At 41.5% G+C, this 15,953-nt stretch overlaps 2 protein-coding genes across 5 annotated transcripts in view; one reads left to right on the plus strand and one right to left on the minus strand.

Moving 5' to 3' along the window:
* SYN3 (synapsin III) overlaps positions 1 to 15,953 on the minus strand; it is a 492,649-nt gene that overhangs the window by 396,303 nt on the left and 80,393 nt on the right. For both annotated transcript variants that reach the window (XM_005206770.4, NM_001191357.1), the window contains one exon: positions 6,316 to 6,407. In XM_005206770.4, the coding sequence (XP_005206827.1) occupies positions 6,316 to 6,407 (92 nt within the window). The remainder of the gene's footprint in view (positions 1 to 6,315; positions 6,408 to 15,953) is intronic.
* LOC104972499 (uncharacterized) overlaps positions 1 to 15,953 on the plus strand; it is a 30,642-nt gene that overhangs the window by 7,177 nt on the left and 7,512 nt on the right. The gene's annotated exons all lie outside the window — the stretch shown is intronic.

A 15,953-nucleotide genomic window follows, 5' to 3' on the forward strand; every position in this document is an offset into this window, starting at 1 on the left:
TCGAACCCTGGGTCTCTTATATCTACCTGCACTGGCAAGCAGGTTCTTTACTACTAGCAATACCTGGGAAGCCTACTTTTCAGTAGTAGTTTGCTTTGAATTCTTTGTTTTTCTGTTTTGTGTATCTCCTGTAGGGTTTTGCTTTATGGGTACCATGAGGCTTACATAACACATTTTATAGTTACAACAGTCTATCTTAAGTTGACAACCACCTAACTTTATTTGCATATAAAAACTCCTCTTTTATTTGCCCCTCCCTACAGTCTATGTTTTTGATGCCACAATTTATATCTTTTTTTGTATATTCATTAATGAATCATTGTGGCTATTGTTAACACTTTTGCCTTTTAACCTTTTTACTAGAGTTAAAAGTTATTTACACACCACCACTACAGTATTAGAGTATCCGAAGGAAATGGCAACCCACACCAATGTTCTTGCCTGGAGAATCCCAGGGACAGGGGAGCCTGGTGTGCTGCCGTCTATGAGGTCACACAGAGTCGGACACGACTGAAGCGACTTAGCATAGCATAGCATAGAGTATTCTTGAAAAGTGAAAGTGCAAGTTGCTCAGTCATGTCTGACTCTTTGCAACCCCCTGGACTATACAGTCCATGGAATTCTCCAGGCAAGAATACTGGAGTGGGTAGCCGTTCCTTTCTCTAGGGGATTTTCCCAACCCAGGGATTGAACCCAGGTCTCCCACGTTTCAGACAGATTCCTTACCATCTGAACCACCAGGGACGCAGTCTTTATCTGACCAAATACTTACCTTTATCAGTTTTATAGGGGCTTCTATGATGGCTCAGATGGTAAAAAAAAAAAAAAATATATGCCTGCATTGGAGGAGACCCTGGGTCAATCCCTGGGTTGGGAAGATCCCCTAGAGAAGGGAACGGCTACCCACTCCAGTAATCTTGCCTGGAGAATTCCATGGACAGAAGAGAATGGAGGGCTATAGTACACAGGATCACAAAGAATCAGACATGACTGAGGGACTAACGCTTTCACTTCTTTCATCAGTTTTGTTTTCATTTTACTAATGAGTATCTTCTTACTTTTCCAAGCTCCCACTGTCTAAAATTCAGATTCTGGGACCTCAATACTTGTCTAATGGTATCCGTGCACTGCTCATATGTACACGACTTTAACGCCTCTCTGTGTGCACGCGTGCTATGTTGTTTCAGTTGTGTCCAACTTTTGCAACCTTACAGACCACAGCCTCCCAGGCTCCTCTGTCCATGAGATTCCCTGGGCAAGAATACTGGAGTGGGTTGCCAGGCCCTCCTCCATGGGATTTTCCCAACCCAAGATCAAACCCGTGTATCTTATGTGTCCTGCAGGCAGGTTCTTTACCACTAGCACTACCTGGGAAGCTCTTACTGCCTCTTTAAGCAGCTCTAACTACGAAACAGTCTTCCCCTTGTTAAAGAGGCAGACCAGTAAGTGGTGACACAAATACTACGGGACCAAGTACCTAGGCCTGAATCCCTTACTGACTGGAGACCTTGATTCCATTACCCAACTTCAGTCTTCTCATCTGGGAAAAGTGGATGGTAATAGTACACACTTTACAGGGCTGTTGAAAAGGATGAAATGAGTCAATACATGTTAAGTGCTGGGGACAGTGCCTAGCACATAGGAAATGCTATAAAGTGTGGGTTAAGTAGATAAAAATTCATGAATTCTGTATGTGCAAGTCAAGCTGGCTTCATCAAAAAGAACTTTTTTTTTTTGGCTCTAGTTTGGAGATGAGCCTGGAGTCAAGGGCTTGAAAAACATCATCAGGTCACTGACTCTTATTCTCTATCTTTGCTGTGTTTTCCTTTGCTTTTGCTTCATTCTTAGCAGATCCTTCCCTCCAGGACAAACAGCCATGGCCACCAGCAGCTCCAGGAGACCATTCCACTGGCTCAGCAGCCCCAGCAGAACAAATATGTCTCTCACCCAAGAATTCCAGCAAAGGTCTCACATGAATTCTCATTGACTTGGCTTGGGTCCCAGGCTCTCCCTCCTAAACAGTGGGATATTCTGATTCTAGGCAAGGGAGAAAGCAAGGGAATTCCAGAGAAACATCAACTTCTGCTTCATTGACTACACTAAAGCCTCTGACTGTGTAGATCACAACAAACTGTGGAAAATTCTTAAAGAGCTGGGAATACCAGACCACCTTACCTGTCTCCTGAGAAACCTGTATACAGGTCAAGAAGCAACAGTTAGAACCAGACATGGAGCAATGGACTGGTTCCAAACTGGGAAAGGAGTAAAACAAGGATATATATTGTCACCCTGCTTATTTAACTTACATACAGAGTATATCATGTGAAACCCCAGGCTAGATGAATCACAAGCTGGAATTAAGGTTTCCAGGAGAAATAGCAACAATCTCAGAGATGCAGATGATAGCACTATAATAGCAGAAAGTGAAAAGGAACTAACGAGGTTCTTGATGACAGTGAATTCTTGATGAGTGAGTGAAGTCACTCAGTCGTGTACAACTCTGAGACCTCATGGACTGGAGTCTTCCAGGCTCCTCCATCCATACGATTTTCCAGGCAAGAGTACTGGAGTGGGTTGTCATTTACTTCTCCAGGGGATCTTCCCGACCCAGGGATCGAACCCAGGTCTTCTACATTGCAGGCAGACACTTTACCATCTGAGCCACCAGGGAAGCCCTGGTGAGGCCCCTGATGAGGGTGAAAGAGTGAAAAAGTTGGCTTAAAATTCAACATTCAAAAATCTAAGATCATGGCATCCAGTCCCATCACTTCACAGCAAATAGATGGGGGAAAAGTGGAAACAGTGACAGATTTTATTTTCTTGGGCTCCAGAATCTCTGCAGATGGTGACTAAAGCCACGAAATTAAAAGTTGTTCACTCCTTGGAAGGAAAGCTATGACAAACCCAGACAGCATATTAGAAAGCAAAGACATCACTTAGCAGACAAAGCTCCATATAGCCAAAGCTATGGTTTTTCCAGTAATAATGTACAGATGTGAGAGATGAACCATAAGTAAGGCTGAGCACCCAAGAATTGATGTTTTTAAATTGTGGTGCTGTAGAAGACCCTTGAGAGTCCTTGGACAGCAAGGATCTCAAACCAGTCAATCCTAAAGGAAATCAACCCTGAACATTCACTAGAAGGACTGATGCTGAAGCTGAAGCTCTAATACTTTGGCTACCTAATACAAAGAACTGACTTATTGGAAAAGACCTTGACACTGGGAAAGACTGAAGGCAAAAGGAGAAGGGGACAGCAGAAGATGAGATGGTTAGACAGCATCACCAACTCAATGGGCATGAATCTGAGCAAACTCTGGGAGAGAGTAAAGTACAGGGAAGCCTGGTGTGCTGCAGGCCATGGGGTCACAGAGTCAGACATGATTTAGTGGTTGAACCACAACAACAACTTGAATCCACTACTGCTTCCAAGGGTGAATCTCCCCTACAATGTGTGGGTATCCTCTGACCATGGGAGAAACAAGGATACGAGATGGGGGACAGGAGAGTTGTGAACTGAGGGACAAGGAGAAGTCCAATGTCCCTGCCCATCTATGGTTAAGGGTGGCTGAAGACATTCAGTGGGCTCAGGTGAGGGACTATTTACCAATTTCTATAGAAAAATTTCAGTATTTTAATAACCAGTACCACTGTACACACCATTCAGATTATCAGCCTGTTGATATATATTGATTTAAATTTATCACATTAGTGGTGTTATTTATAATACCTGTTCTGCATTGGCTTTTCTCCTTTTGTCTTCTCTTATTATTTCTATTTTTCTCTTATCACCTTTAAGTACTACATTTCATTTCTATTTTTAATAATTATCACAGAGATAACCTTTTATTATTCTTTAATTTTCATTTTTAACTTCTTGAAGCCTATTAATAATCAATATATTCAGTTTCCTCTTTGATAATACAAGGGCCTCAAAATATCTTAATTCTACTTAACCCCAGAATCTACTTACTGTGGTATATTTTAATCCTTCATATATTTTTCAAATCCGTAAGATATTATTATTACTACTGTTTTTTGAAGATAACATTTATTAACATTTCCACCTTCTTTGTTCTTCACGTCTTCATGCTGCTTTATGTTATAATGAGATCATTTTCTTTTTCTTGAAGTACATACTTTACAATTTCCCTCAGTGAGGTCTTCCTGAATATTTTTATTTTGCTTATTTCATAAAATACTTTCACTTCATTAGCACCTTTTCAATGCTGTTTAATATGTCATTAGACACAACATTTGTAATAATGTTGGTTATTGTAGTTTTCCTTTCTAGACGTTCTTTTTGATTTTAATAAAATTTGTTCTGTCATTTTTTTATAGTTTCCTATTCATTGCAGACATCTTCCAATCTGATTTTCAACTTAATATGTAGGATTTTTTTCTTTTAAGAACGTGTGTCTGATCATTCCAATATATGGTGTCTTTTGAGGGTATCTTTCTGCTGTCTATATTTCCTGTTTCTTCTCATTCATGGACTTCCCTGGTGGCTGAGAGGTTAAAGTGTCTGCCTGCAATGCGGGAGACCTGGGTTCGACCCCTGGGTTGGGAAGGTCCCCTGTAGAAGGAAATGGCAACCTACTCCAGTATTCTTGCCTGGAGAACCCCATGGATGGAGGAGCCTGGTGGGCTACAGTCCACAGGGTCCCAAAGAGTCGGACATGACTGAGCGACTTCACTTTCATTTTCTTCTCATCCATGATGTCTGTGCCTTATTATTTTTTACTATGTACTAGACATTATACAAAAAATGATCTGCATAATTATTTGAAGCCGAGGATGAAAGTGCCTTCCACTACACAGGATTTGCTTTTACTTCTTGCATGTCTGGGATTACCATAAATTAAGAATAATGCTCAAGGTTCCCTGGAAGGTCAATCAAAGTGCAACGCAAGCTGCAGTTACTTGTGAGGGCTCATATACCTATGGTTCACATTTACCTTGAGATGTAGTCCTTTGAGGTCTCAGCTTATTTTGGGGAGGCCCTACCCTTACATCCTAAGTAACCCTGGGTATTGATTTCTTTTTCCCTTGCCCCTGCTAGACTATCAAAACCAATTTTCAAGTTTGTTGAACTTAGCAATACTCACAGCAAAAATGAAGCTTTTGTACTCATTTCTCTCTCTGGATTTCCACTTCCCCATCATTCTCTTCCTGGCAAGTTACTACCATGTCAACTCTTTGATGGCTTTGAAGGTATAATTATTTACAACCAGCTTTGAAGCTGTTTCCAGATAATCTAGAATTGGTCAACCATTATTGGAAATAGGAAGCCATGTAGTGTCTTCCTTGGCACACAGCAGGTACTCAGTAAATGATAGCTGAATTAGTTGAATTACAATTTCCTAAACATACTCCCTTTTTTTTTCGTTTGTATCAGAACTATTTCCTATTCTTAAAACACATAGAATGCCCATTAGAACAAACACCACCTTTTCCTCAAATTTATTCCTATTGTCTCTACTTTCCTAAATATGAATCCTATTTCTTCTCCATCTGAATCCTCACAAGACCTGGTCTGTATCATTCTCTCAGTACTTAACTAGATAAAAATGTTTTAATATGCTCTTTATTGCTCCTCCAGATTTATACTTTCTTGACATTCCTGGGCTTCTGAAGAATTCCCTCATGTCCTGTCTAGCTCAGCATATATTACAGATTTGGGTGGGTAGGTGGGAATATTATATCCAGTACTATTATATCCAGTATTATTGGATAATATAATGGATAATTACCCATTATTATCCATTATATATCCATTAATATATTAATATTATATCCAGTATTACTATATTATATCCAGTACTTTTAGGTGTGAAAGTCCTGAGAAGAGAGTCTCTGAACATTTATTCTTCCCTACTGCTGGAAGAAGGATGCAGCCTATTTTAAAAAATCCCTTATATTTGTACAGCACTTTATAATTATTAACAATAGGGCGTTCTCACATACTTGCCTTCTACTTTCATATTCACTATCATCATGTGGCAGATGAGAATCAGAGGGCAAGAGAGAGTAAATAATATTACTGAACAGAGCCACAAAGTCAGAAATGAAACCCAAGTCTTCTTTCCCCAAGCCCAGGGATCATTCCAGGGTACTCAGCTGCTTCCCCATATTATTTGTGCATTAGTCATTAACGTGCAATAACACCTAAACTCTTTGGAAGCATACATTCTATACAAGAAAGCATGTGCAGTACAGGCGTTAGGTTGCAGGCAACAAACAGAGGGGTTGGCTCTGAAGGTACTTCATACACACCTCTGGAATGAAGGTTTTCTGCACCTTGGTCTTCCTTACCTCACAACCTTGGTTCCATTTCTCATGACTTGCATGTCCACCATACAGCCCCCAGTAACATAGGCGGCTAGATTCAACTCTGAGAATTCGGCCTAGAAGAGAAAGCAAAACAATAAGGATTCACAAAATACTAGGGATGCCAATGACTCGAAACATTTATATGTGCCAAATATACATTTAAATCTCATGTGAAATTAGTAATATTATTTATTTCCCTTTTTGAAAGATGAAGAAGCTGAGATGCAGAGAGGCATGGGGACACGTCCATGGTTACATTGCTACTAATCTCTACCTCCTCGAAGGTGGAAGAAGGTACTCTAACTCTAGGGGAGTGGACAGGCAGGGGAGAGAGAGATAGGAGGTAGTGGTATAGAGAAACTCCATAGTTACCAAGAGAGGGGCAGAGACAAGAGATATAAGCAGTATTATTTTTTTTGGTCCCCACTAAGGAGTATTCTTCATGTTTATGTACCAACTACAGTGTCACATTTGTGTTTTATTAGACATTTCTGTATCCTTCTAAGTTCATCTTTTTGTTGGCTTATTTGGTTGAGCAAGCTTTAAAAATCTCTGTTGCTATTCCTATAGAATGTGTGTATGCTAAGTAGCTTCAGTCATGTCTGACTCCATGCAACTCTATGGGCTGTAGCCTGCCAGGCTCCTCTGTCCACAGGATTTTTCAAGCTAGAATACTGGAGTGGGTTGCCATGCCCTCCTCCAAGGGATTTTTCCAACCCAGGGATCGAACCTGCATTTCTCATGTCTCCTGCATTGGCAGGTGGGTTCTTTACCACTAGCACTACCTAGGAAGCCCTTTCCTATGGAATACATCCCTCCTACCAGATTATATGCTTCTTGGGGGTAGTGACTTGATGTTATAACCATTTCCTAGGTTTGCCATAATAACAAAGTACCCCCACTAGGTGGCTTAAACACAGAAAATAGTGCTTTCTCACAGCTGTGGAGGCTACAAGTCCCAAATCAAGATGTGGGCAGCACTGGTTCTTTCTGAAGGCAGTGCAAGAAGGCTCTGTTCCAAGTTTTTCGCATTGGCTTGTAGATGGTCACCTTCTCTCTGTCTCTTATCAGTATGTTTTTCCTCTATGCAAGTCTCTGTAGCCATTCTACCAGTAATACTGGATTAGGACCCACCCTACTGACTTCACTTTAACTTGATTATCTCTGAAAAGATCCTGTCTCCACATACCTGTGTCCAAATAAGGTCACATTCTGAGGCACTGGGCCTTAGGAGTTTAACACATGAATTTTAGGAGATGTAATTCAACCTGTAACCCCACTCTGGAAAATGCATACTACTACACTGACTTATACAGAAACCAAAAGCTATTTCTTTGGATTTAATGAATAAAAATAACTGCTCACATACATGCAACACTCACTATGTGCCAGGTACTGTCCTAAGCATTTTATACGTATGAGTTCATTTAATCCTCATACTTGTCTACATGAAAAACCAAGGCAGAGAGAGATCAAATAACTTGCACACTGTCACACAGTAGGTAGCAGAGCCAGGATTTAACCCCAGGCAGTCTGGCTCCAGCCGGTCTTTTAACTGCAGCACCCCACTGTCCCCACTGTTTAGCTAAATAAGGCATTAGGTGGACTGCAACTGGGAATTTTAGGGACCTAAAAATAAACCACTCAAAGAGAAAAACAAGTTTACATTGAAGGGAAATATCATTTCATGGTGATATAAATGTATCCCCTTGGAATCATTTACCAGAAATTATGACCAAAGACCTAGCTATCTTCCCAGATGGCATTAAAGCAAATCCAGAGTGCCTTTGTCTCTTGTTTTAATTAATAACCTCATTATACTGTGGAAAGGTGAAAAGCAAAGACCTCTGTAATGAGGCCAGGTTGGTAAACAGTGGTAATGACCCAGTTATTAAATCTAATGCCTTAAAAATTCAGCCCATCATGTTCAAGATATTTCATTGGTTAAGATTACAAAGAAGAATTAGCGAGAAAAGTTGCTTGCGTGGAAAAAAAACAAAGTTGCAACACAGAATTGCTGGGCACAAGATATACGAAGAAAAGGAGTGAGTCAGAATCTTGGATGGTAAAATCTCCAATTAGATGGCAAAGACCCAGAGGCTATCTTGCTGCTTAAATGGAAAGAGAAATACCTGGATAGAAGACACCCTCGGGCTTGGATATACAAGTCAGAAGTTCATCTGGTTCAGATCTGAGTGTCTGCAGTTGTCTCCTAGTCATAGTTTATGAGTAATTTTAGGAGGTAGATTCCTGGGTTATAGGGCAGCAAGCGTCTGCTAGATCAAGCACAGATAGCTGGAGTAGCAAAGAAACGACACTTTCCAATTTTATCTTTCTAAAAATTTCAACAACCATGAAAATGAACATAGAAGTATCCAACCATCTCTCCTTCAAGACAGCAGGATGACCCTGCTGGTAGAATCCTAAATATCAGGGCCTGGAGAGCTCTCATAGACTGTAGTGGTTAAATGGATTCCCCTAAAAGATATGTCCGAGTCCCAACCCTTGATACCTGTGAATGTGACTGTATGGAAACAGAGTCTTTGCAAATATAATTAAGGCTCTCAGATACTGGATGAGAGTGGACCCTAAATATAATAAGGTGTATTTATAAAAGAAGAGAAGGGGAGACAGAGGGACCCAGGAAAGAAGGCTGTATGAAGATGGAGGCACAGACTGGAGTTACACTGCCCCAAAACCAAGGAACAACAGGACTTACTAGAAGGTGGAAGAAGCAAGGAAGCACAGTATTCAGAGGGAGTACAGATCTGTTGACACCTTGATTCCAATTTCTGGCCTCTGAGAGGATAATTTATTTTATTTTAAGCCACCAAGTTGTAGTAATTTGTTACAATAATCCTAGGAATGTAATAAAATAATTTTGGAAATTGGATCCAATTTTAGTATTGCATGCAAAGCTGTCAGGGTTCAAAGAATGTCAACTGGTTTAGGTAAGGCTCCTGTATCCACTTCAGCAAACACATACTTAAATGCATGTATACACACACACACAAAATAAAGCACCACTATGAGAGTCATGTTTCTGCATTTTCTGATGTAAGTTAACCTTTTGACCTCAAAGACATTTTGGTCCCAATTATTTCTAATATGATGTCTCTTTACTATATACTAGGCATGCTGGTATAGATAAATAAATATTCAAAGCAACTACATTTAAAAGTAACTGCTCAACATGTGATGATTTTGGTCCAGTTACTGACTGCTTAGACTCTCAGTTTTGACATCTCTAAAATGGAGGCAATGATATCAGTGGTGAGTGAAGATTCAAGATAGTGTATATGAGACACCTAGCACAGAGCTGAGACATACATAGGAGGAAGATGTCTATAAACAGCTATCAGTATTATATTCAAATATTTAACTGTCTTAGTGAGAGTAAATTGAAATGCATAAAAAAGGGTATAACCAGAAAAAGGGAAACCTTTTCAAATATTTATAACATAAACAATTTTTAAAATATGAAGGCATACAATATAAAGAGTAAAGATTTCTCCTTAATTAGGTCCACAATGGAGTAATAGGGACTATATTTACACTCTCATCTTAAACTTGGAAAGCCAGACAAAATACATTAATAGTTTTCAGACACTGAACAACAGGCATTGTAGGACTATGACCTTGCAGAAAGGAAACACATGAAATTACCTGTGACTGCCCTAGCTGACTGCCTGGAGGCAGTTTTCAGGTGTAGGAGAACACAGTCAGTGCCCGTAGTCTGACTAAGCTGAAGAGACAAATGTTAGAATTCAGGGAGGCTGAAGAAGGCAATGGCACCCCACTCCAGTACTCCTGCCTGCAAAATCCCGTGGGTGGAGGAGCCTGGTAGGCTACAGTCCATGGGGTCGCGAAGAGTCGGACATGACTTAGCGACTTCACTTTCACTTTTCACCTTCATGCATTGGAGAAGGAAATGGCAACCCACTCCAGTATTCTTGCCTGGAGAATCCCAGGGACAGAGGAGCCTGGAGAGCTGCCATCTATGGGGTTGCACAGAGTCAGACACGACTGATGCGATTTAGCAGCAGCAGCAGCAGAGGTGGCTAGAATTTGCAGGGCAGAGTAAAGATACAACTGTACAGAAAAAGGCCTCCAGGCAGATCTGTGAGTCTTTGGCTGCGTACTGATATGAGCATGCACGAAAGGAAATTTCTCAGGGCCAGTAACAGAACTATCAGAAAAGAGTAGACTCGTACTCCATAACACACACAAGGCTGGGGATAGTTCGTGTTCTCACCAGGTAAGTGTAAAGACTTTGTAGCAAGAGTCGAGTTCTCAAAAATTTAGTAGTGGGGCTAAACGAGCCCTGGATCACAGTGTGCTCTGGATCTAGGATGATCAATTTGTCCTAGTTTACCTAGAGCTTTCTCAACTTTGCAGAAGCTCCCCTCAGTCTCAGTTTTTCAAATTTGATGAAAACTATAAACCTACAGGCCTAAGAAATTTAATGACTCCCAAGCAGAAGAAATATGAAGAAAACCATACCAGCGTACATAATAATCAGCTTACTAACAAACCAGTGATGAACAGAAAACCTTCAAAGCAATCAGAGGGGAAAAATATACTTTATATCAAGAGAGGCAAAGAATGACAGCTGGGCTTCCCTGGTGACTCAATGGTGAAGAATCCACCTGTCAATGCAGGAGACACAGGTTCAATCCCTGATCTGGAAAGATCTCACATGATTTGAAGCAACTAAGCCCATGTGTCACAACTACTGAGCCTGTGCTCTGATGACTTTTTTCTTCAAAGACTTCTTAATTTGAATTAGAGTCAAGTTGTTACAGTCTGCCATGCCTGTAGGCACCTCACTTTCACTTTACATTTTGCCATAAAAAGTACATTTGTAAATACTCTTGGACTTGGAAGGAAGTCTGTTCCTTTTGTGTCAGTGCTTCTCAAGGTGAATCATTGACTGCAAGACAATAGTATGAATTATGGGAGTTCATCACACATGAAGAAGTAGAATGTGTAACAAGAACACAAAGATGGAAATGGAAATGTACTGCTAAAAGGTCCTTACACTGTATATAAAGTGGTATAACATTATTTAAAGATCAGTTCAGTTGCTCAGCCATGTCCAATTCTTTGCGACTCCATGGACTGCAGCACATCAGGCTTCCCTGTTCATCGCCAACTCAGAGAGTTTACTCAAACTCATTGATCTTGATTAATTAAAGCTATTATAAACCTTAGAAGAATGCCTCAAAAAAAGAGGGATAGCTAAATTAAATTTCACAAATTTTTACAGATTGATGGATCTTAATTGATCTGTGCTTGCATAATCAATATCAACTTCCCAGATGGTGCTAGCGGTAAAGAACCCACCTGCCAACGCAGGAGACATAAGAGACATGGGTTTGATCCCTGAGTTGGGAAGATCCCCTGGAGAAGGAAAAGTCAACCCACTCCATTATTCTTGCCTGGAGAAGCCCATGGACAGAGGAGCCTGGCGGGCTACAGTCCACAGGGTTGCAAAGAGTTGGACACAACTGAAGCAACTTAGCATGAGCAATTAATATCAAGATGAAAATTGGTAACAATTCCAGCCTCCCTGAGTACTCTGTCAACTTCAGTATAACTGACATCAACTTTCACACCATGATGCTACCACTTGGGTATCTTCTATTTCTATAGCTTAGTTTTGTATGTTCTTGAACTTCATATGAATCTCAGAGTATACACTCTTTGGTGTTTGCATTTTTTCACTCATCACTGTATCTGCGTGCTTCACTCATGCTGTTGGGCTTAGAATAAATCATTTTATTTTTGTGTAGGGCTTCAGTGCCTGCACAGGGGTGTGTGCTAAGTCTCTTCAGTCGTGTATGACTCTTTGTGACCCTATGGGCTGTACCCTGCCAGGCCCCTCTGTCCATGGGATTCTCCAGGCAAGAATACTGGAGAGGGTTGCCATGCCCTCCTGTACAATAATACATTCATTGGTTCTGCTGATGATGGACACCTGGACTATTTCTAGTCATTGGCTATTAAAAAAGCTGTTATGCCCATTCTTCTACATCTATTTTGAAGGACATACACTCTCATTTCTTTTGGGTATATTCCTAGGAGTGAAATTATTGGGTCATGGACACCATTGAAGACAGGCAGGTTTTCACAGCAGCATATGTAAGGTCTTTGTATTTTGTTACACTTGCTAAAACCGGGTGTGGGAGGTTTTCAACACTGATCTCAACGATACCTGAAAATGCTGGACTATCCGAGTTTTTCTGTTCATGACTTTTATTAAGCATTTGCATGGAGGAATCAAAGAATAGTGGAAAAGAAACTGGTTTGAGGTCTGGGGTCAAGGGATCTAAATTTCAGATTTAGCACCAACCAAGTGTATGGCCTTAGGCAAACCCCTCTTTCTCTCTCCACTTTAATCCTCTTCATCTTCAAAATGAGTTATCATCAACTGAGTCAATTATGTCCATGGTCTGTTTCATTTTCACCTCTCTTTCTTAACCAGTGTCTCCCAATGATCATGGAACGAAAATACTATTACCACAGCATACCTTATGAAAAAGAAATGCCAAGCAATCATACTTTTATTAGAAAGCTGTTTACCACTTTATATCCAGTTCCTGATACACAGGAAGTATTGAAAACGTACTTGTGGAATGAAGTGTTATTTTTATACTTTGTAGATGAGTGGACAACTACAATACCTACATATGCTAAATAATTCACCTTCTGAAACTGCCCCACTGCCAGATCCACTAGACCACAGCAAGGAGGAGGGTGGTTCCAGGTAGAAAGGGGGAGAAAGACCCAATCTAAGTTTTCATGAACAAAAGCACAGCTGAGCCGCAGGGCTCTGGGGCAATGAAGCAGTGAGATGCCTTCTGCTGTTGGAGCATGGAGTATGTGGAGGAACACAATAGAACAGAGCTAGAAAAGTGGGTGGGAGGCCAATTCTGAGGATTTTGAACTCCCTGTGAAGGAACGGTACTCTATAGGGTATTAGTATTCTATTGCTGCCACAACAAATTATCACAAATATAACAGCCGCAGACAACACAAATGCATTGTCTCACTGCTCCATACACATCAGAAGTCCATGTTAGCTCAGCTGATTTCTGTTCTAGGTTTCACAAAGCCAAAATCAAGGTATCAGCCATCTGGACTCTTTCTGGGAGGTTTTGGGAAGAATCTGCTTCCAAGTTTGCTGAATTGAACTCTCTGCAGCTATAGGACTGAGGTTTTACTTCCTTGCTGATCTCAGCTGGGAGACTGTCCGAGCTCCTTAAGGCTGTCTGCAGTTCTTGTCACATTGTACTCCCCATCTTCAAACTTGTCATGGCATGTCAAGTCCTTATTCTCCAAAGTTTTCTGACTTCCCTTTTGTCACATCTTCCTCTCTAGCCAGATAAAGTTCTGTTTTTAAGGGCTTCTGTGGTCAGACTGGCCTACTTGGATAATCAGAGATACTCTTCCTAAAGTCTATAATTGTAATCACATCATCATCTCCCTTCTAAGTATCATTTTCACAGATTCCAGGGATTAGGGTATAGTCATCTTTGGGAGACCACTGGGAAATACGAAGGGCTGTGTTATAAGAGAGTGATAAATATTTAACCACAAGTATTTACATAGCACTTTCTAAGTTCCAGACTCTATTATCAGTTAGTTATGGTTGGAATCATATCCATTAACAAGACCTCTTCTATAGCACCCTCTATCACAAGGAAATACAAGCACCTGTTTATAATTAAATACATATCCAGCTCCAGGAAAACACGTGCACACACACTCATGAGTGCACACATCACACACAAACAAGATGGAATGCATTCAGTTTCCTGAGAGTCTTTCATGGGTTCTCAGTGGAACCTAGAAAGTATGTGATGCCAAGCAGATAATATCACTGAAAGCATGGGGTATTCATGTTTAGTTACCGATAACTGCATTTGCAATGATAATGTTGTTGATGATGGAGTAGAAAATGGTGATTGCAATCATCATTATTATAGTAAGTTGAAGGATGCTATTGGGCCAACAGATCAATGCGAAAGAAACTGAAATTGGGACTTGGAATTGGATGAGTGACTGGAATGTACACAAGAAACCGAAAATGTGTGGGAATGTGGAGGTAGCAGCTATCAGCCTTGACCATGAAGCCTGACTGAAGGAGGGGGGATTTCAACACAAAGAGCTGTTGTCCAGAGTTCCTGAGAAAGACAAGATGCTGGCAGACAGATTGTTCTGGAATCCAAGGGAGGCTGATAAGATACTGGAAATTCTTGTTAGTGAAGACCTATCTGGTCCAGACTGTACCTTTAAACCCTTACAGTCTGCCCCTTTCCAAGGCCTTAGACACCCTTTGTAATTTGCAGGAGGGTAAAAGAGAGAGACAAGAGAGACACATAGATACTGGGCTGATGGCAGAAGGTGGGCAGCCTCCAGGACCTTTCCTAATGCTAGAACAACTTCTCACCCTCCGCCCTTTTCTCTACGCTTTCTCACCTCATAAGGAGGAACTGTTAATCTAGTGCTCAGGACATCATAATGCTGCCTTAAACAGTGGGCAAGGTCATTGCTGGGTTGAAAACCAGGCAATCATGTGTGATTATGGAGTCGACATTCTGCTTCTCTCCAGCTGAGTGCCTGCTGAACTGGGTGGTCCTCATGTTAACTTCCTCTCTCCTGCCTTGTAGCTCCTCAGAGAAGCCACCCTCAGCATCCATTTTGCTCTCAGCCACCCTCTCTCCCATGAGTTTGCAGCACTGAACTCTGATTCCAAGGAGACCCAGATGTCCTGCTCTTTTTTCCTAACTGTGTTTGTGGTACTTCAAAATTATTTAGCAATACGTATTTAGTCTAAGTTGGAGAAGGAAATGGCAACCCACTCCAGTATTCTTGCCTGGAGAATCCCAACGGAGGAGCTTGGTGGGCTACAGTCCACGGGCTGCAAAGAGTCGGACACGACTGAGTGACTTCACTTTCACAGGGCTTCCCAGGTGGCGCTAGTGGTCAAGAACCCACCTGTCAATGCAGGAGACATAAGAGTGCAGGTTTGATCCTTGGGTTGGAAGATCCCCTGGAGGAGGGCATGAAAAACCACTCCAGTATTCTTGTCTGGAGAATCCTACGGACAGAGGAACCTGGCAGGCTACAGTCCATAGGGTCACAAAGAGTCTGACACAATAGAAGCAACTTAGCACATTTAGTAAGTAACACTCATAAATGGGACATTACAGGTAAGATGCTGCAAGGAGAAGGAAATGGCAACCCACTCCAGTACTCTTGCCTGGAAAATCCCATGGTCGGAGGAGCCTGGTAGGCTGCAGTCCATGGGGTCGCTAGGAGTCGGACATGAGTAAGCGACTTCACTTTCACTTTTCACTTTCATGCATTGGAGAAGGAAATGGCAACCCACTCCAGTGTTCTTGCCTGGAGAATCCCAGGGACGGGGGAGCCTGGTGGGCTGCCGTCTATGGGGTCGCACAGAGTCGGACACGACTGAAGCGACTTAGCAGCAGCAGCAGCAAGATGCTGCACTGCTTTGGTCTGGAGCTGATTCAGGCAATCCTGCACAGGGGTGGTGGGCCTAGGCCCTCTAAAACTTATTTGCTCTTCCTCCTTGTGTTTTTGTCTACTTT

The sequence above is a fragment of the Bos taurus genome, chromosome 5 (genome assembly GCF_002263795.3).
Source record: "Bos taurus isolate L1 Dominette 01449 registration number 42190680 breed Hereford chromosome 5, ARS-UCD2.0, whole genome shotgun sequence".
NCBI classification, from domain to species: Eukaryota; Metazoa; Chordata; class Mammalia; order Artiodactyla; family Bovidae; genus Bos; species Bos taurus.